Source organism: Pimephales promelas, chromosome 24 (genome assembly GCF_988280905.1).
Source record: "Pimephales promelas chromosome 24, fPimPro1.hap1.1, whole genome shotgun sequence".
NCBI classification, from domain to species: domain Eukaryota; kingdom Metazoa; phylum Chordata; class Actinopteri; order Cypriniformes; family Leuciscidae; genus Pimephales; species Pimephales promelas.
In genome coordinates this window covers 19,629,103-19,657,065 of record NC_142792.1, presented here as the reverse complement: position 1 = coordinate 19,657,065, position 27,963 = coordinate 19,629,103, and the positions used below count along the sequence as shown (strand labels likewise).

General features: G+C 37.7%; 1 protein-coding gene across 3 annotated transcripts; it reads left to right on the top strand.

Annotated features, from left to right (window-relative positions):
• The first annotated feature begins 136 nt into the window (after window positions 1-136).
• On the top strand, window positions 137-26,432 carry brd1a (bromodomain containing 1a). 3 transcript variants are annotated; one of them, XM_039660229.2, is made up of 13 exons: window positions 138-436; window positions 998-2,363; window positions 2,505-2,661; window positions 3,275-3,403; window positions 3,494-3,622; window positions 5,524-5,836; window positions 6,666-6,887; window positions 9,158-9,622; window positions 10,941-11,049; window positions 13,800-13,933; window positions 14,585-14,694; window positions 22,887-23,041; window positions 25,274-26,432. In XM_039660229.2, the coding sequence occupies exons 2-13, from the start codon at window positions 1,015-1,017 to the stop codon at window positions 25,455-25,457; spliced, it is 3,456 nt and encodes a 1,151-aa protein (XP_039516163.1). In that variant the 5' UTR covers window positions 138-436; window positions 998-1,014; the 3' UTR covers window positions 25,458-26,432. The 3 variants fall into 3 exon arrangements, with proteins under 3 accessions (XP_039516164.1, XP_039516163.1, XP_039516162.1); XM_039660228.2 differs by having other exon boundaries at window positions 13,797-13,933; XM_039660230.2 differs by lacking the exon at window positions 9,158-9,622 and having other exon boundaries at window positions 137-436; window positions 13,797-13,933.
• The last annotated feature ends 1,531 nt before the right edge of the window (window positions 26,433-27,963 follow it).

Genomic DNA, 27,963 nt, shown 5'->3' with positions numbered 1-27,963 from the left:
AAAATAAAAGTTGTCTGGAAATAGAACCCAATAAATAAAGTACATTTCCTCAATGAAATCATGTTCACAACAATGAAGTAATGTTGCCCAAGCTTGTACGTCATGACGTAGCGCGTTGCGGGTAGGACGTCCATTCGTAGTGAACCATCCGCATTGTTGTTGGTTGGAGGCGCAGAATCGTATCGACTCACCGCCCGTTGCAAGGAAGGAAACGACACTGCCGACACAGAATGGCACTTAAACCAAGTTTTCTCCTAGTGATTATTAATCCAGTTTTATAGTCCTGGCGGCCGCTGTGCTTAAGGTTCTGCCGCATTCCAGATTTATCCATGCAGAACTAAATCAGTGGGCTTTGGATGAGAACATTGTGTACGGAATCACTGCAGGCCATCTCGCCGTCGCGTTAGAAAGCTGCTCCTCTTTTTATCCATCAGAGGTAATATGATCCTAAAATATCGGTCAATGATTTACGATTTGCAGGGGTGCACCTGTTCTAATAATGCATGGGAGTATAAAGCGATAACGTTTGAATGTGCTTCGTTATGGTGTCTCAAAACATAAGGAAATGCCTGCCTAGACCACATTTAAAGGGATAGACGATGCCTAAACGCGACCCTGATGTTCAAAAAAGAAGCTTCTAATCGAATGTTTGCAACGCACATATAATGACCAGAATGTTTGGAATCGTACATCTGTAAAGTCTCACCTATAATTCCCGAAAATGCTTACACTTGAAGCATTAGTTATCAATGTTCTCTTGTAGTACCTTAATAATATCGTGGTAAAACTGCAGTATAATTATAAATGCATTGCACTGCTGTGGTATGTATTGAACGTAAAAGGGTATTGCTATCATTGTAACATGACAACCCTGCAGGCTTGAATAACTTTCTCTTCAACATTAAGTTATTTAGAAGCAGTCAAGTAAATAAGTGTGGTTTGACTTATTCTGCTGCACTGTTTTGTGTTAGGAATAACAGTAGTTCTCTCTTTTCAGCTTTGTAAGGATTCCCAATGAAAAGAAAATCTCTGCCTAACAAAGTATACTACACCCCCCAGCGGCTGCCTTGTCCCATCAGACATTCCCCAAACCACGAGACACTGACTCGCGCACAGGCCCAGATGATGGTGGAACTTGAAGTCGATGGCCGGCTGCACCGGATCAGCATCTTTGACAAGCTCGACATCATAACTGATGAGGATCCCATTGCGCAGGAAATTATAGAGTGCACCAGCAATAAGGAGAATGCTGAAAAACACCAGCAGGTTTTGGTAAGTCCTGTACGACACAGAAACAACCAGCAGAAAAAGAACGCTGCTGTCACAGTTCAAAAGGCTTCGGGACAAGATTGCGCACTTCCCGAGCCCAAATTCCGCACAGTGGATTACAATCTCCCTCCAATCCCACGCAGACCTTCTACATACTACAAGTATGAGGAGAAAACTTCAGAAGAGCTGAACGAGGAGGTGGAGTATGATATGGACGAAGAAGACCATGCCTGGCTCGAGCTGGTCAACGACAAAAGAAAGTGCGAAGGCCTTAACCAGGTTTCCCCCAATGCCTTCGAATTCCTTCTTGACCGTTTTGAAAAAGAATCATTCTTAGAGAGTCAGGGCCAACAGAACCTCCAGTCCTTAATTGATGAAGATGCTGTTTGCTGCATATGTATGGATGGAGATTGCATGGACAGCAATGCCATCCTCTTCTGTGATATGTGCAACCTAGCCGTTCATCAGGATTGTTATGGTGTTCCTTATATTCCAGAGGGCCAGTGGCTTTGCCGACATTGTCTTCAGTCTCCAACACAACCTGCTAACTGTATCCTCTGCCCTAACAAAGGAGGAGCGGTCAAAAAGACGGAAGATGACCGATGGGGACACGTGGTTTGTGCTTTATGGGTTCCGGAGGTTGGGTTCTCCAATACGGTCTTCATTGAGCCTATCGATGGTGTCTCAAACATCCCACCTGCTCGGTGGAAGCTTACCTGCTACCTCTGTAAAGAAAAAGGAGTTGGGGCTTGTATCCAGTGCCACAAAGCCAACTGCTACACCGCTTTCCATGTTAGCTGTGCGCAGAAGGCCGGTCTCTTTATGAAGATGGAGCCCATTAAAGAGTTGACTGACTCAGGTTTACCAACGTTGTCAGTAAAAAAGACCGCTTACTGTGGGGCCCACACCCCAAGCGGCTCTGTTAAAAAACCTCTTACAATATATAATGACATTAAGACAAATTACAGACTTTGTCAGTCGGTGGACAAAAAGAGCAGGACAGGATTAAAAAAGCAGAAGAGACTAAAAAACAATGAGTTAGATGTTGTAGCCCCAGTTCCCTCTGTGTCTATACCCATCTTTTCATCTGAAAGGTATGTTCAAATCTGTTGAGTTTGAAATTTTAGACCCTTTTAAGCCCTTTTAAATTTCAGTGCTATTTTTTAACATTAGTTACTAGATTGCAAGATTGTTTCAAATATTTCACTTCATTGTACACTGTCATTCTCCTACAGGTTAAACACAATCCTCAATCAAGTTTCTTTACATAAGGTGGCGGCATTTGGCGAACTTGTCTTGAAGTATTGGACCCTTAAAAGACAGTCAAGGAATGGTGTGCCGCTCAACAGACGCCTCCAAACTAGCCTACATTCCCAGAGAAACACACAGCCGGTAAATAATGCCTAAGCACATTTTGAATATTAATAATTATGGGTGTAACAATATATTGTGTTCCAATATATTGCAAAACAAAAAAGCATCAATAGTGGATATTGACAATATTTATTGTTTGTGTATAGTTACACCCAAAATAAAAATTACTGTGTGAGGAAAAAGTTTTAGTGTGTCAGTACCACAAAGTGCCACAGTACCATAATGCAATGGGTGAATATTTGTGGGTCCTAATAATGCCAAATGTCTTATGTTACCAGTAAAGAGTATTCTTTTTTTTAAATATATCTTGTCAGTGACAGAGTACATGCATATTCGTCTAAAATAATTCTGTATTTTCAGCTTCAGAATCATGAACAATTTTATTCTGGTGTATCAATTCTCTTGTGCATTGGGTTTCCATAGTCCAAGCCTATTTATTTACACCCACAATCTAATATCAGATTTAGCATTTGAATCAACAGAACATTGTTATGTTAACCTTTTACCATATGTCTTGGAGAATCGTGATAATATTCTGTTGTGAGTTCAGTATCAAATCGTAACATGAGGATATTGTTACTCCCCTATTGATAATAGTTTATTATCAAACTTTAAACCATTGTAACGACAGAAACAATCGGAGGAGACTCAAGCATTGAAGGAGCAGCTAAAAGAGTGGCAACGGTTGAGACACGACCTTGAGCGAGCACGACTCCTGCTGGAGCTCATCAGGAAGAGAGAGAAACTCAAGAGAGAGGAGGTACGAGATCAAGATAAGCATTTGTATTGCTAATGTTTAATGTTTGCATGTGTGTGTTCTTGGATGATGACTCGCATGATTCTGTTGCAGATAAAGCTTCAGGAGACTTTAATGGAGTTCCAACTCACTCCTTTCACAGTCCTTCTGAAGGCTGTGCTTGATCAGTTACAGGAGAAAGACCAGGCACACATTTTTGCAAAGCCTGTCAGCATTAAAGAGGTTGGTCTGCTGTTTCCTTAACTTTAAAAGAAGTTGGAAGGCATTTCACTTTGCATAATCTACTTATAAAAAGTATTTTATAAATTTTATTGTAACTTAAGTGTCGAAATTTAATAGAAATGTATTTGAAGAAACAGCCCAAGCACGCTTTTCAAGCAAAACACCTGCTTGGAGAATTTTATAAGCTAAATCAGGGTGTATAATATACAGACGAACCAAAAATTATTCAGACACACACACACACACACACACACACACACACACACACACACACAGAGATATATATATATATATATATATATATATATTTTTTTTTTTTTTTTACTCGTGGGTGCAATACACTATAGTTAATTTAATGCAAATGAGAAAGAATAGAAAAATAAACTGTGACCTGTGGGCTTTGACCTGGCCATGTTTTTCTTAAGTGTTCTTTCTTTAATTGCTTAACAAAATTAAGCATTGCTTCATATTTGGTTGACCTAAATTGGTATTATCAAATTGTGTACATAAATTTAATAGCCGACAGGTATTCAACCTAATTCATTTGTGAGATGAATCCAGCGAACAGCGAAATATCAACTGATTTGAAAACTTGAGTTCTCATATTTACATAGTTTAACTATAGTGTTTATATAGGTGATAATGTGGGAAATGTTGAAGGTGTCTGAATAAAATTTTGGTTGACTGTATATCAGGTAAAAGCGGACAAATGTGAAGTTAAAATAACAGCTCTCATCAATAGCTCAATGAATAAATAAGCCTTGAATAATGAATAGTTGCCTAATAAAGAGTCTACAACCCATGATAAATTCAGCTAAATTAATCCATTGAAAGTCATATTTTCTTTACCAATGTATCAAAATGATAAAATTATGAAATATATCAAAATTACAAATATTTTTATTTGACTTTAACGATTGTGCGAGGTCAGAGACACATTTAAGAAAAGTCAGTGGGTCATTCAGGTAACCGGATCTGTTACAATTAATAATACAGTGAGTGAACCTATACACTGTCAAGGTATTAGTCTAGCTGCATTGAAGACCATTCAAGGGATGACCAAACTTAATCGTGTTGCACTTATTTATTTATTTTTTTTTAGAATAAATTAATTTTAAGTTTATTTAATGTATTTAAAATGAAAAAAAAAAAAAATGAAAAAAGTCAGTTTGAACTTGAGTTGTCTTGGATCATTGCAGCCATTGAACAACAAAAATTACCCCATAGCACCCCATAGCGTCCAACCAGCTGTATTACCTGCAAATTGCAAAGTACAAATTGTTTTACAACATTCACTTTGTTGCATCAAGTACAGTGCCTCACGGCCTCATCCTGATAAAATAAATATTTTTATTTTTGTATACATAATTAATTATATTTAGTTTAATTATTTTAGCAAACCAGGAGTTTTTCATGATCAGGTTAGTGTACTCTCTTAATTAAACAAACCATTTAACCATTGTGGATTAAAGCTAAATGAGCAGAATTTTTGTTTGACAAATATTAATCTAGCCAATATTGAAAAAAAAAAAAAATATTTTGCCATACAGTCTGACACCGTTCATGTCCTTTTCTCCCTCCTAATCTCGCTTTGCCACCCTTTTCCATTTCTCTCCTCTTTCGTCACTTTCTTTCATTTGCTTTTTTTTTTTTTGGTGCCGAAACACACACTGACAAACACTGTGTGATGAATTCGATTATTAGTAGTGGTTATCTGATTCTGATCTGATTCTGATAAATTTAATTCTGAATTTCAGCCCATACCTGATTTTTGAGCACTTGCAAAATTTTATGAAGTTTCTTCTATTGATCAATGACTTGAAAATACAGGTAAATAGAAGAGGCTTTAGTGTCTTTTTCACTGATCTCAATTTCATCCTTATTTTGTGTGTTGCTCACAGGTGCCTGACTATATGGACCACATCATACACCCAATGGATTTTTCCACCATGAGCAAACGCATTGATGCACAAGGCTACAAATATCTGGATGAATTTGAAGCAGACTTCAATCTCATTGTTGAAAACTGCATGAAGTACAATGGCAAGGATTCGTACTTCTACAGGGCTGCTGTTAGATTGAGAGACCAGGGTGGAGCTGTGCTCAGAAAAACTCGTCGAGATGTTCAGACAATTGGCTTCGATTTTGAAACTGGCATGCACCTGCTTGAACAACCCAAGATTGAGCCACCCGCACCTTTCTCCTGGGAAGATGGTAAATGCACAAACTTACTAATATTTTGATCAGGCTACAAATGTCTTTTTTGGCCACCAGCCACAGTGACAATTTGTGCTTGTGGCAATTTATCATAGCCACAAGGTTTTTGCAATATCAAAATGACGTGGAACTGCATGTAAAATTGAATTACTAATGGACATAAAGCAAACTCACTGCACCTTATTTGGGGGTGTAAAATAATTTTCTGTATTAACATGTAAAACAAATTGTGAATCAAACACTCACCCACTGTTTTTCTTTTGTCGGTGCTCCCGGTGCATTGTCCCTATTCTCTTAATGAGTAATGGGTGTGTTTTTGGTGTAACGTGCAATAAACCAATCAGAGTCTCATCTCCCATTCCCTTTAAAAGACAGTTGTGCTCGGCGCTATTTTACATGGCGGAATTTGCAAGCAGAAAAAACTAACACTTCTCTAGCAAGGAAAAGGATCTGCTTGTGCACAAGGTTGAAGCACACAAGCAGACCATCTATGGGATAAAGTGTACTCGCGTTGTGGATTTGCCTATAACCACATATTACTAACACACACTCTTTAAATAACAAAAAAAAAAAAACACAAAAAAAACCCCCCCAGCAAAAAACACTTATGCCGCCGCCTGGCTCTTTGTGTCTAAGCAATGGCATTTCTTTATAAATATCACTCCTAAATGTACTGACTGGTCTGGTCAATTTACTGTTTCCTTAAAACCCATTCTGATTTAAAAATTCCATTAGTGATTCTTGAAGTGGAATCAGAACCATTAAAGTCCTGTTCCCATCCCTAGATTTTATCAAATCAATCAATAAACAATTCTTCTTCTTTCAGTGGACCGGTTATTGGTTCCAGCCAATCGGGAGCAGATGTCATTTGAAGAGCAGCTGAGGGAGCTACTAGAAAAGTTGGATCTAACTACAGCTATGAAATGTAGCCCGTCACGGAGCAGACGACTGAAGCTGCTCAAGAAAATCATTGGTGATGTGAGGATGGAGCGGAGTTTGAGGAAAGCTCTTCCTGCTGAGGAACAAGCTGGCCATATCCTTCAAAAAGGTTTGTTTGAAATATCTTGGTTTGATGTTTTCTTGCTATTAACCAGTTAAACATTAATCAAAAGCCTTGTGGGCAACACTTTGAGATATCATCATTGTCCCAAGTTAGAGTCCCAGCTTTTCTGATCCCTACCCCCTCTCTTCCGTCCAATTGGATAGCACATTGGACAGGACAATAAAAGCTAAACATGCCCCACTGTCTGTCTCCAGATGTGATAATGCTTTTCTAATCAATTAGACTCTTCAAGACCCTGGTCTTGAAGTTCACACTAGAGAACACTGCATGTTTTGTATGAATCCTATATCAAACACCCCTTATTAAACTAACACAGTCTCATCCCAAGGCGTCAACTAACTGATGCTTTTGACCATACGTCAACATCCGATGTTTTAGGGTACCATTTAACGTCAGTTATATGACAATCCTGGGGTGTCATCCAACTGACGCATTACCTTTAACGTTAGTTAACGTCAGATGACGCGGGTAGGTTTAGGTCTGGGGTAGGGTTAGGATTAGATAGCGTCATCTAACTGACGTTAAAGGGTACCCTAAAACATGGGATGTTGACGTATGGTCAAAGCATCAGTTGTATGACGTCTTTGGATGAGACTGCGCTGACTGAACTCCTTAATAGAGACTCCCAAAACCTTATATGAACCAACTGTTGGCCCGACAATGGAGTCCATCAGCATGGTTGAACATATTCTGCTTGCAAGTCTCTTTCTTGCGTTTCTGTTAAGTGCACTTAACGTTTGAAATTGAGACAATTTTACCAATCGCACTTGGAAATATTTTTATATTAAATGTGGTATATAAGCATTCTAATTCTAACTTTTGCCACTGTGAGTAAACTCTAAATGAGCTGAGCATATTGGACTTGAGGGAAAGAAAAGCTCAGGATAGATGAGGTTTGAAAAGAGATATTTCAGACCCCTTGTTTCTTTGTCTCTAGTTCAGGTTTGTTGATTTATTTTTTTAATCTACTTGTTTTTTTTTTTTTAATTCACATTGCTGTGAATTCTATTCTTGTGTCCAGTTTTAACAGGAAATCAAGTTGAAGTGCGTGCATCAGTTAAAGGAATGGTTCAACCAAAAAATAAAATTTCCTGGTAATTTACTCACCTCAAGGCGTGAGGGTTGAGTTCACAGCCTCGCATGTGACATGAGCACATGGAAATGGTTACTTGTGATGTAGACTGCGTTTTGCACCATTTGCTTGCATTACATGCAGAAAAAAACTGAAATGTTTTCCTTCAAAACCTTAAAGGAATAGTTCACTTCTAAATTAAAGTTCTGTCATCATTTACTCAGCCTCAAGTTGCTTCAAACCTGTATGAATTTCTTTCTCCTGTTGAACACAAAAGTAAATATTTTGAAGAATATTGGTAAACAGACAGTTGATGGACCCCATTGATTCCCATTGTAGGAAAAAAAATACTATGGAAGTCAATGGTGTCCATCAATTGTGGTTTGAAACAACTTGAGGGTGATTAAATAATGACAGAATTTTCATTTTTAAGGTAATTATTCCTTTAATTTCTCTTCGGGTGAGGAAGGAAAGTCATGGATATCTTGGATGGCTTATGGGTGAGTAAATAATTAGGAAATTTTCATTTTTAGCTGAACCGAAGATTGTGGTCTATGAACAATTCTCTAAAAACACTCTTTAGAAAAGGGCTGCATGCATGATTTATTGAAATAAAATCATTATTGGGATATGGCTTTTTTATGTGTTCTTATCAGATTTTAATAATTCATAAATTTATTTTTTAAAGCTGTTTTATAATATTTAATTATATATATATATATATATATATATATAATGCAGATGCAATCACCTACAAAATCAGAACGATTATTTCCAAATTGAGCTATTCAAGTCACCTGTTTCATATTGCAATATGTACATCACAGAAAAAGTTTTTGCCGGTTTTGTGCAGCCCTACTATGGAGCACTCTTTGGAACACCTTTGGAACATCATGTTCCTGGTGTGCCATTGTCCTTTCAACCCTAATCAAACATACCTAGAAAATCACAAGCAGATGAATTTGATCAGGCTTGAAGCTAAACTTTGCATGCCTGGCCCTTCCAAGAGCAAGAAACCCTGTTCTAGCTACTGCATGTGCCGAAAACACACATAAGCTACTGGATAGCATCGTCCTTTCAACAACCACCTACAATACAGCTCGCGTTTTTCTGAGAAAATGTAAAAATGCCATGCATTGGCAGTTAATACAATGTGTGACAGTATCTCCTTGTTTCATGGCAGGTGATAAATCTGTCCCACCTAAGCTTGAGCCATCTGTTTCACTGTTGCCCCTCATGAATGTGGGAAGTCACTCTGAGCCACCCACCCTAAAACCTATAGAACCCTGCCCCGACCCCGACAAACCCGGACGCCGCAAGGATAGCGTTTCCCAATCACTCAATGGACACTCCCATCTGCAGATAGAGGACAGCGATGTTAGTGTGGTAGCTACATCAACTCTGGCCGAGCTATCAAGCCCAGTAAACCGACGGACTTCTGTGCTTTTCCGCAAAACAAAAAGCACAAGCCCTCATGAGTCCGTGGATGATGGTGAAACTCCCAAAGGCAGTTCTCGGTTAGGTACAAAAACATTCCTGTCAGTCGTCATACCACGCCTGGAGACGCTGCTCCACACCAGGAAGAGGCCACGGAGTGCCAGTGGAGACAGTTGTAAGGACCAATCGCCCATCAAACGGCTGGACAAAGGTAGAATCTGCAGGAAAAGATTAAAAAAGGGCAAGGCCATTGTAATTGATATAAATGCGAAGTAAAGGGATAGTTCATCCAAAAATGAAAAGTAGCCCATGATTTACTCACCCTTAAAGCCTAGTTCACACTACATGATTTTAAAATGTTGGGCTGAACTGTGCAGTTCACATTACATGACTTGCTCTCAGTGAAATCATGAGTGTTCAAGTTGTTTAGCTGTTCACACCACACAACACAACGTGATTGATCCACAACAGGAGGTAACTCACTACACGAGTTAACAACGCACTGCATAGAGATACAACCACGATCGGATGATAAGAGCATATCATTTGTGACTCAATGAGAGCTGTTTCAGTACTATAGTACGGTCTAAATCCTGAAAATAATCAAACAAATAACGAGTTGACAACAACACGATTCTATCTGGTCTAGAAACCATGTTTTGTAACGAAAAACCACGCAATAAAACGAACCAGAAATGACGCGAAACTACAGAGAAGAACATAACACGCGAATATGGACGTCAGACAGAAACTAGTGCTGCACACTGTTTGCTCGACGATCTGCTCTGAGAAAAAAAATGCAAAAAAGAAAAAGTAAGATTTACCTGGTGTCCTCAACCCATGCGTTGCTATGATTGGCTGTACTCATGACATCACTGAGATTGAGTCGCGCGACTGCTCGAGATATCTAGCATGCTAGATATTTTTCTGAGCTCGGTGACCTGTCTGCGAGCTGTCTGCGAGCTGTCTTTGGTGCGTTGTTGGCTCTTTCACACTAACGGATTGGCGAGCGTTAATCGTCCGCTAATCGCCCGCGATTTGCACGCGATAACACCCTGACTTGTCGGCGACTCAACGATTTGCAAATCGGGCTTAAATCGGGCTTAAAATCACGTAGTGTGAACTAGGCTTTAGTCATCCTAGGTGTATATGACATTTTTCATTCAGACTAATAAAATCAGAGTTATATTAAAAAATGATTACAGTATGTAAAGTTTTAAATATGGATATTTTTCTTAAACGCATTGCATGGATTCAGAAGGCCTTTATTAACCGTGTGGAGCACTTTTATGATGGATAGATGCACTTTTATGGACTTCAAAACAGAAACAGCCATTCACTGCCATTTATAAAGCTTAGAAGAGCCAGGAATTTTCTCCGTCTGTATTCGACTGAAAGAAGAATGGCATGTAAACCTAGAATTACTTGAGGGTAATCATGGGCTAATTAATTTTTGGGTGAACTATCCCTTTAATAGCATTAGCACTTTTGTAAAAGTGCTCCCTCTCACTCTTCCTTGTGTCTTTTAGGGCTGTCAAACGGGTTTGGCCTGAATCAGGAGGAGGAGTTGTCTTCTAGCAGGCAGTTGGAGCCTCGTCGCAGGTGCGCTTCTGAATCAAGCATGTCTTCCAGCAACAGGTGGGTAGTTGAAAGAGAACTTTTGAGAGGATGACATTTACTGTTGTGACAGTAGGCGCGTTTCCATTAAAGATTTGCGCAAAACTTTTGCGATATTTATCAAATGTCGATAAAAAACTATTGCGAAATGACGGTGTTTCCATTAACCGATGTTATGCGACTAAAACGTCTTTTTTTTTCCTCTCGCAATAAGTCATTACAAAAATCATGGCAACGGACGTTGGTAGGTTTATAACCTATTTCACAGCCATGCACCGCTCTAGACATTATTATTATTAATGGAAGGAGACGTGGTGTGTTATCCAAGCATTAATGGCAGGGAAAGACATGGAGTTCCTGGTGTTTCTCCCTTATTTCTGCTTCGATGTCTTGATGGCATTTCTTTGAGGTTTAGAGAGGCTATTTCTGTAATTATTGTTTCTTTTTTTTTAAATGAATTTAATAAAAACTCTTTATCTCATTATGTCCGAACGGTCGTTGCAAAACGAAAAATGAATGGTTGTTGTATTTTTAAAACGCAAAGTTGAACACCAACATTTTAGTTTGACCACACCAATAGCTGCGCTATATACATCTCAATGAATTTTCAGATATTTATTTATGACTTTTTTCCCCCTTTAAAACATTTAAAATATTCACAAATTAATATGGGAAAAATGTAGATTTTACTGGTTTTCTAAGGCCAAATTAGAAGAACATGGATATTTATGATATTTTCCCCGCAGTGCTGTAGGCTGAGTGAGTGAGTGAGTTATTAAAAATGCATCTGAAAAAATAACGAGCTAAAAACATAATCTCCAGATGCACCTTTAGAGAGAACTGCACCTTTCATACGGATTACATAATCAGAAGGTAATTTACGATTTGAATTTGTTCTTTTTAAAGTGGACATTTAAAGCTTTAGTCTATAAAGGCTATTAGTTCAGTTCTCGTGCTCCAGTTCACAAAGGTCATAAAGCGCGCCTGATTGTTTTATGTTATTTTACAAAAGCACAACGTTTTCTTGTTATTGTTACATTACACAAATAAAAGAAGTTGCGAATATGCATTATTATTTTCTGTATAACCAGAAATGATAGTGTATTTAAGTTGATTCCACTGTTGATGGGAAAATGAAAGTGTTTACGGCGCACCAGCGCCTGTCTGCCATCCAGTGCGTGCTCCAAACTCCGCACACACTCTTGGATATTGGACAAAATCGAGTGTTTATTTGTGATAATCTTAGCCCTATTATTGTCCAACCTGTACTATAAATGAGATGTGATGAATTGCTTTGTTCCTTTTTTGGATAAAAGCGTCTTCCTCATATGTAGTCTAATAAATGTTATAATAGGCTAATGATGATAATTATTATTATTATTTGCGGACACGGACCTAAAACACGGACCTAAAACACACTCCTTCTTCTAAGTCAGGTGACTGTAAATGCGCAAAATCCGTTTCCATTGCAGTTTTGCGAAAAAATCCTTTTTCAAATTGCCTGAAAAACCTCCTCATGTGAGCGTGTAAACTTTTTTGCGATAAACGGGAGTTTTTGTGAAATTGACGTGTTTCCATTGAGCGTATTTTCATTTCGCAATTTCAATTTGCGCAAATTGAAGGGTAATGGAAACGCAGCTACTGACATTCCATTTCCTTTCAATAGCATTGTGCTTATGTAATGTAGTCTATTTTTTGTTTTTTACATGAACTAGTGTAGACAAAAGAATTGGTATTATCTCATACTTTCCAAGGGACTAAACTCAATGGCAGTTGTTTAACTGGTTCATGAATACCTGAAAATATACAACCTGCAGACTGCCATCTTGGCTCATGGGTGCTCTGTTCTGGGAATATTTGTCATGTGACAGCCACATTCTGTCCATGTTTTTGAGATCCCTTTTTAAGAATTTACATTTCATTTACAAGTCATTTACAATACACAATAATAATATAAGGATTGTCTACTAATAGTTTTTTTTACTAATAGATTGTCTACTAATTGTACTTGAGTTTTTTTTAACAGTTTCTCAAAATATTCACAAAAATTACACCTTCCATTGAATTAGGATTAGACAAAAAATAAATATGGACTACATGAAATGTGTTTTTTTTTCTGCCAAATATTTGTGCCTTTCATGTTTGATTATTGGTTTGGTGGCCATAAGGGGATGGACATGGTCAGAAACAACGCTCAGGTAGGCCGTGGCATTTAAACGATGCCCTATTGGCACTAAGGGGCCTAGTGTGCAAAGAAAACATCCCCCACACCATTACACCACCACCACATTGGTAACAAGGCATGAATCAATGTTCTCATTCTGTTTACACCAAATTCTGACTCTACCATCTGAATGTCACAACAATTTTTCCAGTCTTCAACTGTCCAATTTTGGTGAGCAAATTGTAGGCAAATGTAGCAACAGTAACTAAGGGGGGGGCGGGGCTTAGCCAAAGGTGAATTGCTTAAATCACTTTTCTTTCCCATTCTGACATTCAGTTTGGAGTTCAGGAGATTTTCTTGACCAGGACCACACCCCTCAATTCATTGAAGCAACTGCAGTGTGATTGGTTGATTAGATAATTGCATTAATGAGAAATTGAACATGTGTTCCTTATAATCCTTTAGGTGAGTGTGTGTGTGTCTATCAAGTGCTTAAATAGCCCCTGTATCCCCTGCACTATTCTTATTTTCATGTGTGTTTTTTTGTTGTCATTTTGTTGAGCTCATCTCCCACATCACTCCATCATGTTTTCTCTGTCTTTAGCAGTATTGCACTTAATCTTCCGAAGTGTGGGAAGGGAAAGCCGGCCCTCATCCGGAGGAACACAGTGGAGGACAAGAGTGAGATTATTGCTTGTATCGAGAGTAGAAATTTCGCCAAAGCTGCTAGAATAGCTGCTGGTAAGGTATCCTCATTTCTATTCTTTTTACTGATGTGTTTGCCACCTGTGCAAATTGTCCATTGCAATCAATGAAAAATGTAATCACAGCTGTGTTGATCTTCACAATTGTGAGTAATATTGTTTTTAATTCAATAATTCTATTAACAAGTTGGTATTGTATTAGCAAGTCGGCTATTTTATTTATCATCGCAACTGAAAATAGAGTGGCTCAGGGATAACGTCAGAACTCGGAAGACTAATGCGCCAGTGGTCTCTTTGGGATTTTCCTATGCCGTTTTAGATGTTTTTTCCTTTTCTTTTTTTCTGAGTAAAGTAAAGCCTGTGGTAAACATAATTTGTTCTACAACATAAACTACACACACTTGCATTAGTTCCTTGTCTAGTTAATTAGAAATGTATGAATCCATGAAAACTTTATGTAACATTATGAATCTTATTGTCTATCGTAGTTTGGTAGTGTTTAAAAAAAGTCTTGACATTTCAGTGTAAATACTATGCGATATCTAAAATATTGAGATTTTTTTTCTTCTGGCAATCAGTAAGACCTCATGGATATTTAATAGTCTTGACCCTGTGTAGTAATTGTCAGTATCATGGTTGAATGTTTGCGCCGTCATAACATGTTTTGTTGATATTCCTGCTTTCATAGAAGTTGGCAACAGCAGCATTTGGATGCCCGCTAGTGCTGCCACAGTTATGCTGGAACCTCTCAAACTAGTTTGGGCTAAATGTAGTGGATACCCCTCCTACCCTGCCCTGGTGAGTTTGAGTGTGCATGTGCATGTGCACTAGCTATTTCTGTGCATGTGCATGTGCACTAGCTATTATCTTCCTTTCTTCCTCCCTTATTCACATCGTGTAAGCTTTCTATCTTTCTATCTAAAGATACTCATGAAACCCATCTACAGAAATCTGCTTTTAAAAACGTTTCATGTTATGTTTTATTTATTCTATATAATACTGAAAATTGTCAAAGTTTTGACATTACAGACACAAGTAAAATGTGACATTGTTTCTGTTCTATCACGTATAGCGTTAATTCTTTGCACAAGAGAGAGTGTAAACACTTACAGTATTTTTTATTGATGCACTAATAACTTAGGAATAACGATTGGGAATGGAGACTAAAGTACATTTTTACTACAGTTATGCTTCCATAAGCTTTAGTGAAATTTTGTCCTGATGAACTTGTTTGTTTGGATTTCTCCATGAGTCGCTCTCCACACACAAATAGAGAGAGGGTGTCTCAACTGTAAGCTCAACTTTATTGCTATCAATATAACATCTATGCATCATTGGTCACTGTTTACATACAAAATATAACTTCACACTTTTTATCTATTATTATACTTTATTTGTCTTTTTTTTTTATTGGATTTTTTTAAAGAAATGGTTTCTGTTAAATTTCGGCCAAGAATTTTTTTTCTTTCCCAATTTTGGATGACCTTTTTTCTGTGGGATGAAATTTCGGGTCATTACTAATGCATCTCCCATGCTTTCTATAATATTTAAAAATATAACAATTGTAGTTTGAACATTTTTTTGAGCTTGTTAGGCAGCTGTCATGTAATCAAGAGTTCTAGACTGCGATCAAATTGTTCACATATGCGATCATTTTTTGAGAATGTGCGACTGCGAGTTAAAATTTTATGTGGTCGCATATGTGCGAGTGTACGCTCGTGCAACAGAACGCCGTTATATCAGCTGCTGCAGTCTGTAACTTGCGTTCAAAATGAACGAGTAGGCTACTAGGCTACATCATGAATCCATTTTCCAAACCGTGTTTTTGACTTATCCTGAATCACTACGGTACGCCTATAATAAGTGTTTATATTCAGACTATTTTATCCCGGGTCGACTCGGATGCGGAGTTGCCCAGTGCCTGCGTGACTTGCTATAGACATTAATGGAGAGAAGTAGCTCCGGCTACAGTGTTCTTCCGCAAGACACGTGCAGTTTATTTTTAGACGAACGTAGACATCACGCGCATTGCACACTGATGGTGGAACGCGCCAATTACGAATTCACAAATGAAGGCATATAAAAATGAAAATGTCTCACGAAACAGCGTGCCCCTTCCTACGTCTTTTCAGTGGTTAGATGAGAGTAATCGCTTGACTGAGGAAAAGGAAATGCAGATATAGATGTAGAGATATAGAATGCATACATTTGAATGTTTAAAGAGCCCCTATCATGGATTTTTGAAAATGACTGTTCATATGGTGTGGAATATAGCTCTAAGGGAATGAAAACACCCTGCAAATATTTATATCTGAAAGTGCACCGTATATAAAGTTATTGTCTTTCAAAAGCGAGAGCTGTTGCATCGTGACGTAGATACATATTAGCCGCGCGCAGAAGGAAGTGTAAACTTGAAGTCTACACATTCAAATACTTCATCATAGCATCATGTCGAGAAGACGCTGTGTTCTACAATGCAAAGATAGTTTAGCCACTTTGTTTTCATTTACCAGGGACGAGCATGTGAAGAATCGGTGGTTAGAGTTCATATTTGCAACGATACCACAACAGTATACTATAGCCCGATTGTGTTCTCATCATTTTAATTACGAATCGTTCAAAAACATAAATTAATTCAAATGACGATTCGCAAGCGGTTGTTCCTGAAGGAGGCCTCAGTAACTTACTTACGCAGTGTATATGGATCAGCTTCCTCCTATGAATCACAACCTGTAAGTATTATTAATAATTGTTGCTTTTATGGGTTTTGAACGGTTTTGTAGCGTCGGGGCGCGAGGAGGGAAGGCGCAATAAGTATGTGTGTGCGCTTGTGTGTATGTGTGTGTAAATTACCAGGGTTCCCGCGGGTCCTTAAAAAGTCTTAAAAAGTCTTAAATTAGATATTTAAAATTTAAGGCCATTAAAAGTCTTATAAAGTCTTATTTTTTTAGGTATGAAAGGTCTTAAATTTTAGATGACTCTTCGACAGTCATATCTTAATGTTTTCCAAATTAAAACCATCTAATTTGCGTACGTATTAACTTTTATCTATCTTTGTGGATTTGCTTGTTCACGTGACAATTCGCGTCACATTAGCGGCAGAATAACGTCCGTCTCCTGCACGCGAGAGAGGAGAGGAGGTGAGAAGAAAGTTGGCAAATGTCAGTTCAGTCGTAAGTTAATTCTTTATGTGCGTCGGTGTGCGATGTGTATTGTCTATTATGATATTCTATTGTTTTAACGATGGACGAGGCACTGTGAGTGTGAGCTGACATCGCATTTGTCTCTCGTTTTTCACTGCGTGATGTTAGCAGTTATAGGCATGTATTTATTATGTCTATGGTTATAGGTATGCCCCAAAATTAGTTTTTGCCTTATATTTATATCATGTTATATTAGAATCTCACATCAGTAAGAGTGCCGTTTTCCAATATGTGCTTTATCAATATGTTTGTGCGTTATGCTAACAAACAATAACTGACTGAGTCTGTCATTTGACCAATCACCGCCGATTAGCGTCACGCAAAGGAGTGGTTTGGAAAAATGAGTCGTTGTACGAATCATTTGGGAGTCGGTGAGCAAATCAGTTAAAAATAAATGCATATTATAAGACAAATAAAGTGTTTTTTATCCTTGCATGCATGTTAAACTGTTTTTGGGAACTCGTGAAACAAAAATAGGAAAATTTTAAATGCTATGATAGGGGCTCTTTAATGATTTTTAAAAGATAGAAAGATGATGCTGATAGATAGATAGATAGATAGATAGATAGATAGATAGATAGATAGATAGATAGATAGATAGATAGATAGATAGATAGATAGATAGATAGATAGATAGATAGATAGATAGATAGATAGATAGATAGATAGATAGTTTGAATATGATTTAAATGTAAATAGATATAAAATGTATATAATTAAAATGTAAAATGCTTAAAATTCCAGATTAAAATTACTGGCCAAAATCCATGAAAATCCTGAAATTTGGCAATGATAATTAATATATTACAGGTATTTATGTTGCAACCCAGAAAGCTTTTGCTAGCTTTGGTCCATTAAAACCACTATTCATCAGCATGCATTGATTAATACCATGGCATGCGACCAAATCATATGCTGGTGCGACCAACTGAGAAAGTTGGCAGCACCAGTGCAACCAGTGGAAAAGTTAGTCTGGAGCCCTGCAGTTCTTATTAGTTCTGGATTACATGCCAATTTGGCTGGACTCTTTAGCTAAAAAGTCTTTTTTTACAGCATGTTAAAATTGTCACTTTTTGGGGGTGAGCAAAAAACACACCATTCTTTTGTCTTGTATTTTTTTTAAATGCAAATGAGCTGGTGCTCCCGGCCCCCTTTCAAGAAGTGGGCGGAGCTTCGAGAGCTCATTAAAACAGGACAATATCGTGCACTGAAAATGTCAGAAACTGTCATTAGCGGTGTTCAGTTCAAACCGGATTTAGACAAAGATGCCTACAGAACCAGAGAATATATGGAGATAGAACAGGTATTTAGTTTAATTAGTTATTGACTGTGGTCATCTTGCTTTAATCCACTATTAGTACAAGCCTGTTTTAGTGGACACCGGCCGAATGATGTGCAAAACTTAAACTGATGAGTTGAAGTTTGAAGTACATAAAAGATGAAGTGTCCATTTTCATTCCAGCAAATCACCATAGAGCTGAATACACCATACAAGAAGTGCACAACAAAGTCTTATCCACATTCTATCCACATTCTTTCTCTCTTGCTTTATTGTCAACATACGCAGCGAATTACACATAAAAACTCGTTACAACTAAAAGTAGACAAATATATACAAACCTTATGCGTTTTGATGCGTAATAAACTGGTAAACTTTATATCCAACACCTCCAATGAACTGTAATAAAGTCCTTGCTCTCCCTTTTTTACTGCCGTGACCAGTATCTATCCAGAAACTTTAATCTGTAACACCAACAGTTGGTACTGATCCATCCTCGAGTAACAACTTCCAACTAAGCAAAACCGGTTTTGTATTGTCCCATTGTATTGACCCTCGTTCACAAAGCAGTCTGGTGTAAAATGATTTGCGCAGACAGAAACAAATTTAGGTATATGGGGGTGCATTCCCTTAAAAACTAAAACGAATCCACTGTGTCTTCAGTGGCTCTGATGTTGGGAGTAAATTAAGACATGTTTTGTTCACTCTTACATCCAACAACAAAACACCTGAGTTGCTTTTGAGACATTCTTGTCACTACAAAGTTTCTCTATGTCGTGTTAAGAAGAGGGGGGTTAAACCTTCTTAAATCTTAGTTTTTTTGGAGTATGTGCCATTGTTACAGAAATCGGCCTGTACTAATGTGAAGATGGCCCTTTTCAATACAAGATCTATTAGTAACAAAGCATTTTTAATGAATGATCTTATCTCTTCATGAGATTTAGACTTTTTTTTAATGACTGAATTTTACAGTGATTGTAACTGGATCTCCCTCTCTGAAGCATCACCTAGAGACTATAATTATCTGAACTCTCCAAGGAATGGGGGGCGGAGTGGGATTATGGAAATTAAGAATTGTTTTAAATGCAGGCTGTTTACAGAGGATAAGTTTGTTAGTTTTGAGGTGCAAGATTTTGTCTTTTATCTAGAGATTTTATCTTCTACGATTACTCGTTGTGATAGCTTTGTTATTAGGTGATTTTAATATTCGTATTTGCTGCCCTGAGAAGTACTTGGTACAAGATTTTTTTCTTTTTATAACAGCAGGAGCATACTGTTGATTTGGTTTTGTCCTGGGGTGTACCGGGTGGTGAGCTGACTATTAAGAACATGGGGCTCTCAGATCATTTTGTTATTATATCTAATGTCACATTTGCTGGGCTCCCTATTGACCCTGTGTCAGTTGACCGTCGAGCTCGAGCTATTAATGCTTGTTCTGCCTCTTAAAGGGGTGATGAACTGAGAAATCAAATTTTCCTTGAGCTTTTGACATCTAAGAGGTCATCATATTATAAGAATATCCTGTAATTTTCAGAACTGAAAACGTCCCTGTTAGTCCAATAAAAGCTTTTATCGACACCAGGCTCAGCAAACGACTCGTTTTTCAAAGTGGGGAACTATGACGTCAAAGAGGATAAAACACCACCCCCCGCAGAAGATGATCAACGCCTACTTCAACACGGCCAGACACGGAACGTCATAAGTTAGACCACAATATAAAAATTTTTAAAAAGCCAGTTCATGACCCCTTTAAGTTTTCTGACCAGTACTCTGCCCTTATGCCAGTTATTGAGTGCAATCCATCTATTCGGGGTTTAGAGGAGCTGTTATCTGATTTCAATTTGGGCTATAATCATATTTTGGATTGGATTGCCTCCTGGAAACGGGTAAAATAAAAAAACTGTATCTCTGCCCAGGTGCAATGATGAGAGTCGACTGCTTAGACAAAAACAGAGGCAGGCACAGAGGATATGGAAGATAGATAGACTACAGGTCTGAGATGCTTAGAGAGTGTATGGTGTCTTGTCAATAATTTGTCAAAGCGGCTAAGGCGCGACATTTCTCCGATTTAATCTCTAAGAATCAGTACAGTCCTAAAATATTATTTTGTGTGATTTAATACAGTTTTAAATCCTGCATGCCCTATTGGTTTCGATTATTCAGACAGAACTTGTGACAATTTTTTTGCAGTTTTTTTTATGGATAAAATCTCTGCTGTTAGAGCATCAGAGATTGCTTATTAGGGCCCAAGCCCTGAAAGGGCGAAGGCCCTATTGTTTTCCTAAGGGTTCTTATTAGGGCCCAAGCCCTGAAAGGGGGCAGAGCGCTATTGTTTTCCTTGGGATTATTAGGGCCCAAGCCCTGAAAGGGCAAAGGCCCTATTGTTTTCCTTCCGATTATTTTTAGGGCCCAAGCCCTGAAAGGGCGAAGGCCCTATTGTTTTCCTTAAGATTCTTATTAGGGCCCAAGCCCTGAAAGGGCGAAGGCCCTATTGTTTTCCTAAGGGTTCTTATTAGGGCCCAAGCCCTGAAAGGGGGCAGAGCGCTATTGTTTTCCTTGGGATTATTAGGGCCCAAGCCCTGAAAGGGCAAAGGCCCTATTGTTTTCCTTCCGATTATTTTTAGGGCCCAAGCCCTGAAAGGGCGAAGGCCCTATTGTTTTCCTTGGGATTATTTATTATTAGGGCCCAAGCCCTGAAAGGGCGAAGGCCCTATTGTTTTCCTTAGGATTATTTCTTCTTCTTCTTCTTCTTCTTCTTACGTATTATTATTATTCTGCTAACTTTTGGGCACTTTTGGGGCCCTTAACATTGCATGAAACTCGTCAGACACATCACATTTATCAGCCAGTAGACGTGCTAAGTTTCAGAAATGGGCGTGGTGTGTGGCTAAGTAGCGCCACCTATTGACAAAAGTGAGAGGGTTGGTTTCATAGTTTTCCCTGCAATCATAAAACTAGGTACGTAAAATGTTCGGATCAAGCTGGGCAACTTTCTATTGACTGTAATGTCATTAGCTCCGAACAAAAGGAAGTCAGATATTTCAGGTTGAATGTGGATGTTTTGGATTAATCTCTCTTCCTTCTTTCCCTCTCTCTGCGTGCCTCTGTGTCTGTGGAGGAGGGGGATGTGTCTATTAGAGTGAGAATGCTTTTGTTGCTGGTGTCTGTGTTTATGTGTGTGTGTGTGTGTGTGTGTGTGTGTGTGGCTGGCTGTAGATTTTTCCTGCAAGTCCTTGTCTTTTTGCATAACAATTTTGTATTTTTTTAAAATGACAAAATATGCATATAACCCCCATCTTTTAAATGTATAGTTTGCTTTAAATAAAAGTAAGATAAATTTGTAAACTACAAATTGGAAATTGAATCTGAAAGAATTAAAAATTCATGTGCTATATTTTTCAATATATATGTTTTCCTTAATTTTAAAACACTAACCTCATTCTCAGTTAAAGCGAGGTTACATTTTTGCACGTCTTGCAGAATAACCCTAAAGGCACACAAATATATATATATATATATATATATATATAAAAATATAAATATATTTATATATATATATATATATCGATGAAGGGCCAAAGCCTGCGGTACCGCCATCCCGGTGTTGCGGTGCCACCGGCTTGGGCCCGCAATCGCTGCTCGCAGCTATATTTATCCTTGCAGCACATTAAATTAAGTATAATATTAATTTAATTTAAAAAGTAGCCTAATAATAATTTAATGCATTAATTGGAAAATGCCAAATCCTCTACATTTTCTAGACCATTGACTAGCTTTGACCCTCTGAACAGTGATTTTATTTTGCTTGCACCATTGAACAATGGGATTCACGTGGATCTCTCTCCAAATTGCAGCGAAGCTGACAGCTCACATCAGGAATTATCTTCTTCTGAATGAGTGACACTTGTCTGCTCAGTTACCTGGCCTCCATCTGCAATTTCTGTTTTTTTGTTTTTTACGTTCAATATGTTGGATAAGAAGTGCTAATCCAACGTATTGAGGCGCTAATCCATTTTGTCCAATCATTTAGTTTTCCCTGTAATCTTACTTACGCAATAAACTAAGTAACCTATTGTTCTTATTTTGTTTTGCTGCCCCCTATCAACGTACATATAAATACATATTAAACAAATTTTAAATCTGAAACTCCATGACTACAATAGATGGTGCAATTGTTTATGTGTCTAACATTGATCTAGATAAATGTGCACTATTATTAAAGTGAGCGGCCATGTCAAGTGGTTAAAGTAGTTAAACTACTACAATTTAGATTTCCTACCCGATATAATTACTACATGGACAACCGTGTGAACGATTTATCCGTGCATGACTTTGTCACTTCCTGTGGAGCCTTTTCTGTTCTATGATCAATCGACTAATTGAAATTTTGCCGACCAAGCCTTTTCTCATCAAAGTAACGCTTGTTCAACCATTAAGGGTACAGTCATAGTCATTTTACTGTTTCCAGGATTGTCATCATGTTCTTTAACGTTACGGTTTCATTACAGATCATAGACCCTCATATGCCACGTGTGGGGTGCCAGCACAATGGAGTCTCTATCCCAATGCCCCCGCTGAATGTGCTACGGATCGGAGAACAGTTGCAGTACAAGTCCGAAGAGAAACTTTACCTTGTTCTCTTCTTTGACAACAAACGTAGCTGGTAAGATTTTTAGAGGTTATTTGAAATTATTCATTATGAAAAGTAACACATTATTAGTGTTTGGCCATTGCACACTGAGTACGAAATTTTCGTATGTGTTTTCGTGTTCGTCAGCCTAAAAATTTGTCACGCACAGAAACCTTGCACAATGAGTGCGATGCGCATTTATTAAACCTTTGCGGAAACCCCCCCGCAAAATTACTAAATGGATTCGTCAAGCAGTGAGGATGATTTTGTTGCCCTCTCTCTTATTGAAAAGAGATAAAGAGAGGTAACACTTTATTTCGATAGTCCACTTTATACATTCTACTTACTATAAGTAACTTTTCAACTACATGTCAACTAACTGTCATTAGAGTATTAGTAGATTGTCAGCTTAATATCTGCTAACACTTTATTTTGTTGGTCCCCCAACAGACATTCAACTGACTATAAGTAACTTGGCGACTACAAGTAAACTTATCCTCCTAACCCAAAGCCTAACACATAACCTTAACCTGACAGTCTACTATAATATGCTAATACTTTAATGAGAGTTAGTTGGCATGTAGTTGAAAAGTTACTTATAATTAGTAGAATGTCTAAAGTGACTATCAAAATAAAGTGTAAGCGAAAGGGAATATATTGGGTCCATCCAATCCCGAAATTGCGTCGAGAGGAAGCACCTCCTTATCAAGGAATTGCGAATTTATACGATTTCAAAATTATAGCGATTCAAAATTTACACACACACACACACACGGCCCGGCGATGCGCTGGGCAGACAGAACAGTTGTACGTTATAGGCTACAGGTTATATATTGTACCCACTTTAGTTATCGAATTGGCTGCTCAATCACACCTTAATCGATTTGAAATTTCAATCTGATTGAAAGGGGAGGTTTATTCCTTTCGAGAGAACATATAAACACTTGATCGAATTGAAAACCAAAACTGAAAGCATGTGGAATGATGTGCGGAATGAGCTACCCCCGGCCCTGAATTGTCAAAATGCTGGCTGTGGATGCGGAAAACGCAGAAAATTGAACCCGATCCGATTTTTTTAATGACGAACGAAAGTTTCGGAGGCAGTGTGCAAGCGTGATTGACATAACGTAAGGTCTAATTTTCTTTAACGTGCGAAAATTTCGGATGCGAATTTCGGACTCTGTGTGCAATGGCCTTAACTCTTAAAGTGGTTTCAGTTACTTAATCATTATCGGACAACAGTGTGTCACAGTTCATATATCTAGCTTTTACTGTGGTAGAGTGATCCAATCACTGAGTTGTTAGCTTTTTTCATAATTTGTACAGAATTTTAAAAAAAAACCTAAAAGGCTGAACCAGGGGCGTAGCCAGTATTGGGCAAGGGCGGCACTGGCCCACCCACACTACTCACTGGCCCGCCCAGGCAAGTTTGATAAAAATACATTTTTAGTTTATTTTTATAATTCAAATGTATTTAAGAAAATATATTAATATATACCTGATTTATTGTTGACTGCTGTGTATTTTTAATTCGTTTTGCCGAATAAAATGCAACTGTCGAAGCAAGTTGTAGAAAGCCTCCCTCCGGAACGTTATTGGTTGCTATGGTTGCTGGGAGTTCCGATAGGAAAACTCTCGGCGGTGCCATAATAATGGCTAAACAACTTTCTTTAATGTGCTATTTGGAAAAAGCGAGAGTTGAGGAAGAAGACACGCCACTGCCTTCAACTATCGAGTCCACCCAGCCAGTTCTTCAGACTCATTAACCCACAAGAAGACTAGTCAGGTGCTGGTGGCGGCCGCTTCTCTCTCCCGGTCTGCCTGACGCGGGTTTACCCGCCGATCTAACTGCGATATTATTATTTTAGCTTACTTTATTTTCGGGTGGACTGTCTTTGCACTACTGACTAGCCTGAATAAAATAGACAAGTTATTGTCTACACACTGGTTTGTCCAGCCTTTATTGAGCTCTGTTGGTTGAACATGATGATTTGCCGAATATAAAGGTGTTACTGTTTTTGCAGTTTGTCTATTAATTTTTCTACTTTCTAAAGTTAATTATTATTGAAGTATTTTTTTTTTCTATGAAAACCTATAGGCCCACTCACATTTTCACTGGCCCACACAAAATACAATTTCTGCCTACGCCACTTGGCTGAACATGCAACTTCATTAAAGCACAAAAATAATAAAAAGGCAAGGAAATAACTTGTGTCTGGGGAAGTTTTATAAAATAGGATGGTGTGTGCTGTTTCCTTTTTCCAGGCAGTGGCTTTCTAAATCCAAGATGTTTCCTCTCGGTATTGACAAAACCATCGACAAGATTAAGATGATGGAGGGACGCACCTCAGCCATCCGCAAAGCTGTTCAGACCGCATTCAACCGTGCCATGAACCATCTGACCCATGTCCAAGATGAACCTGTTAGTGACCTCAGTGACATTGATTAAGACTGGCAAATGCATGCACATTTCAAAGCCTTAGTAACTGTTATTCCTGACTGGCACCTGCTGTGTGACTTCTGTGGTTTCTGCTACTCTATATCTTCCACTCCAGTCTCATTTCCACAGAAGTCAATTCTGTAAATATTGTAAATTACTTAACACTAACTTAAAGCTGAAGATTTACAATAATGGGTACTGTACATACATTTTTATAGTATTTATACTTTTTAGTGAATTATACCGTGTAATTACATAATTACTCATCGATGCTGGAACAAATGAACAAAATGAATCAATTGTAGGAAAAAATAGAGAAAAATTGTGTGATCAGGGCTGAAACATAATGTGAGTATGCTTGCTTTTTTATGTTTAAATTATTGAAGTTTTTACACAGACTTTTATTTGGCATTCATTTTTTTTATAATCTAAGAATGTTTTTACAACAGTTTTAACATATTTTGATGTATTTATATAACTGTATTTGTCTGTTTTTCACATTAGAGGGTCTTGTTGTTTTGAAGCCACAAGTGCGTTATTCTAAAATTCTAATGAAACCAAAAGAAATGCTGCCCCGACTTCTTTGTTTCAACTGTATGTTTTTATTTTTTTAAGTTTTGTATTTTTTGTTTGTGGGAACTATAATTTCTGTAGGATGTTGTACTTGTAGGATGTGTTAATTTATTGGGGGTGGGGGGAATAGAAATCTGTGAATTCTATTCGCTAGTGAATTATTATTATTTTTTTTTAATTTCTTTTACAGAACTTCAGGAATTATTCTTTTTTTTATGATTCTTACTTTTTTTTAAGGCACTCCTAGTACATATGACTGTTTACAGTGACTTCATTTATTTGTTTATTCTGGGTTGTAGTGGTTAGATTTTTAAATCTTTTTTTTTTCTATACCACATCATTTACTTGGTAATAGAACTGTTAATGATATTGTCCTTTTTATTTTTTGCTAATAAATTCATAAATAAGCCATTTTTTTTTGTCATCTTCATTTATAAAGCACTTTTATAAATGTAGATTGTTCCAAAGTGGCTTTACAGTGATAATATGAAATTAAAGTAACAGATTGTTTTGGCTTTATGGCAGATCTTTGCAACGATCATAAGTTATTTACCCTTTTAACACAAAACTCTTAAGTTCTCTCTACACAAACTTTAAAAACGTGTTGTAAGGGCTTTGTTTCCAGAGTGGAGATTGTGTGAAGAGTTTTGTTCTGTGAGTAGTGAGTAGGGTGGTGCGTTGCTGTGGATGCATTGGTGGGTAAGTAGCATGATTGTATAGTCAATCCTGTATGAGATGGGAATACAGTGGAGAGAGTGAAGGATAGGAGAGATATGGTCAGATTTTTTACAGGGTTTTTTTTGTTACATTTTGTGGAAAAACTGCACTATTGCATACAGAAAGGCCATAAAGATGAGTAGATCTTCTTATTTTTGATCCTCTTGGAAGGTAATAAGCATTAGAATCAATAAAGCTAGGAAAATGACTACATGTGAGCTTAAAGGTGCTCTAAGCGTTGTCACGCGTTTTTTAGGCCCAAACATTTTTTGTCATATACAGCAAACATCTTCTCACTATCCATTAGCTGCCTGTCCCCTAAACACACTGTAAAAAAACGCGGTTTATGCAGACAACCCAGGCACCACAAAGGCCGGCTCCCCCTATAATGACAACAAAACCAAACTGTGGCAACCCTCTTCCTCGAAACATAACTAACTGTTCCAGCCAATAACTGACAAGAAGGCCCAGTCAGTGCAGATGAGGAGGAGGGAGGGTCTATCTAGCCTCTGTTTTGTTTGAAAATACTTTAAACGTCAACAAGAAGTCACGTCACCCGACATTGCTTAGAGCACCTTTAAATGTCCGATACGCTCTATATAAACTATATAAACTAACTTCACAAATTTTACTTGATTTACTTGACTAAAATTTTATAAATTTTACTGATTTTTTTTTTTCATATTTTAGTTGTCATGTCCTTTTTAGTTTCATAGACATATATATATATATACACACACACACACACACACACACACACACACATAATTTTGCTGTGTAAATTTGTTTAAATTCTTATTTATTTTTTCAATCTCATAATATTCTGCAGAGGAGAGAAGTGCTGCTTCTCTCAGAAGTGAATGGCAGTTTCACTGTTCCACAACATGTGATTGGCTTTTCGCTACTGATGTTATTTCAAAACTCAGGATCAAAGCCTGAGTTGACAGAGTAAATTGATTATCAGCATCATAGTTCCAACAAAGCCTGATTGGATTAGTTCGGTTTTGTCAACTGACTACCATCATGGTATTTGGTAGTGTTTTTTATTTATTTATTATTTTATAAATGCATTTTCAGATCTTGATTCATTAAACAAATTTAAAAAGTGAGTTGGTCAGCATTTTTTTTACCCTAAAAAAAAAAGATTGTTGGTTTGATGGTACTATGGTAGTAATCTTATGGTGCTTATGCTCTATCGCATTTCATTGCTTCGGAAAAATACTAA

Excerpts from the sequence above, each read along its gene's own strand:
- brd1a (XM_039660228.2), top strand. The coding sequence starts at position 1,015 with ATGAAAAGAAAATCTCTGCCTAACAAAGTATACTACACCCCCCAGCGG. Across the intron at positions 11,050-13,796 it reads AGCATGTCTTCCAGCAACAG|CAGTATTGCACTTAATCTTC; the intron begins GTGGGTAGTTGA and ends CTCTGTCTTTAG. Across the intron at positions 14,695-22,886 it reads ACCCCTCCTACCCTGCCCTG|ATCATAGACCCTCATATGCC; the intron begins GTGAGTTTGAGT and ends GTTTCATTACAG.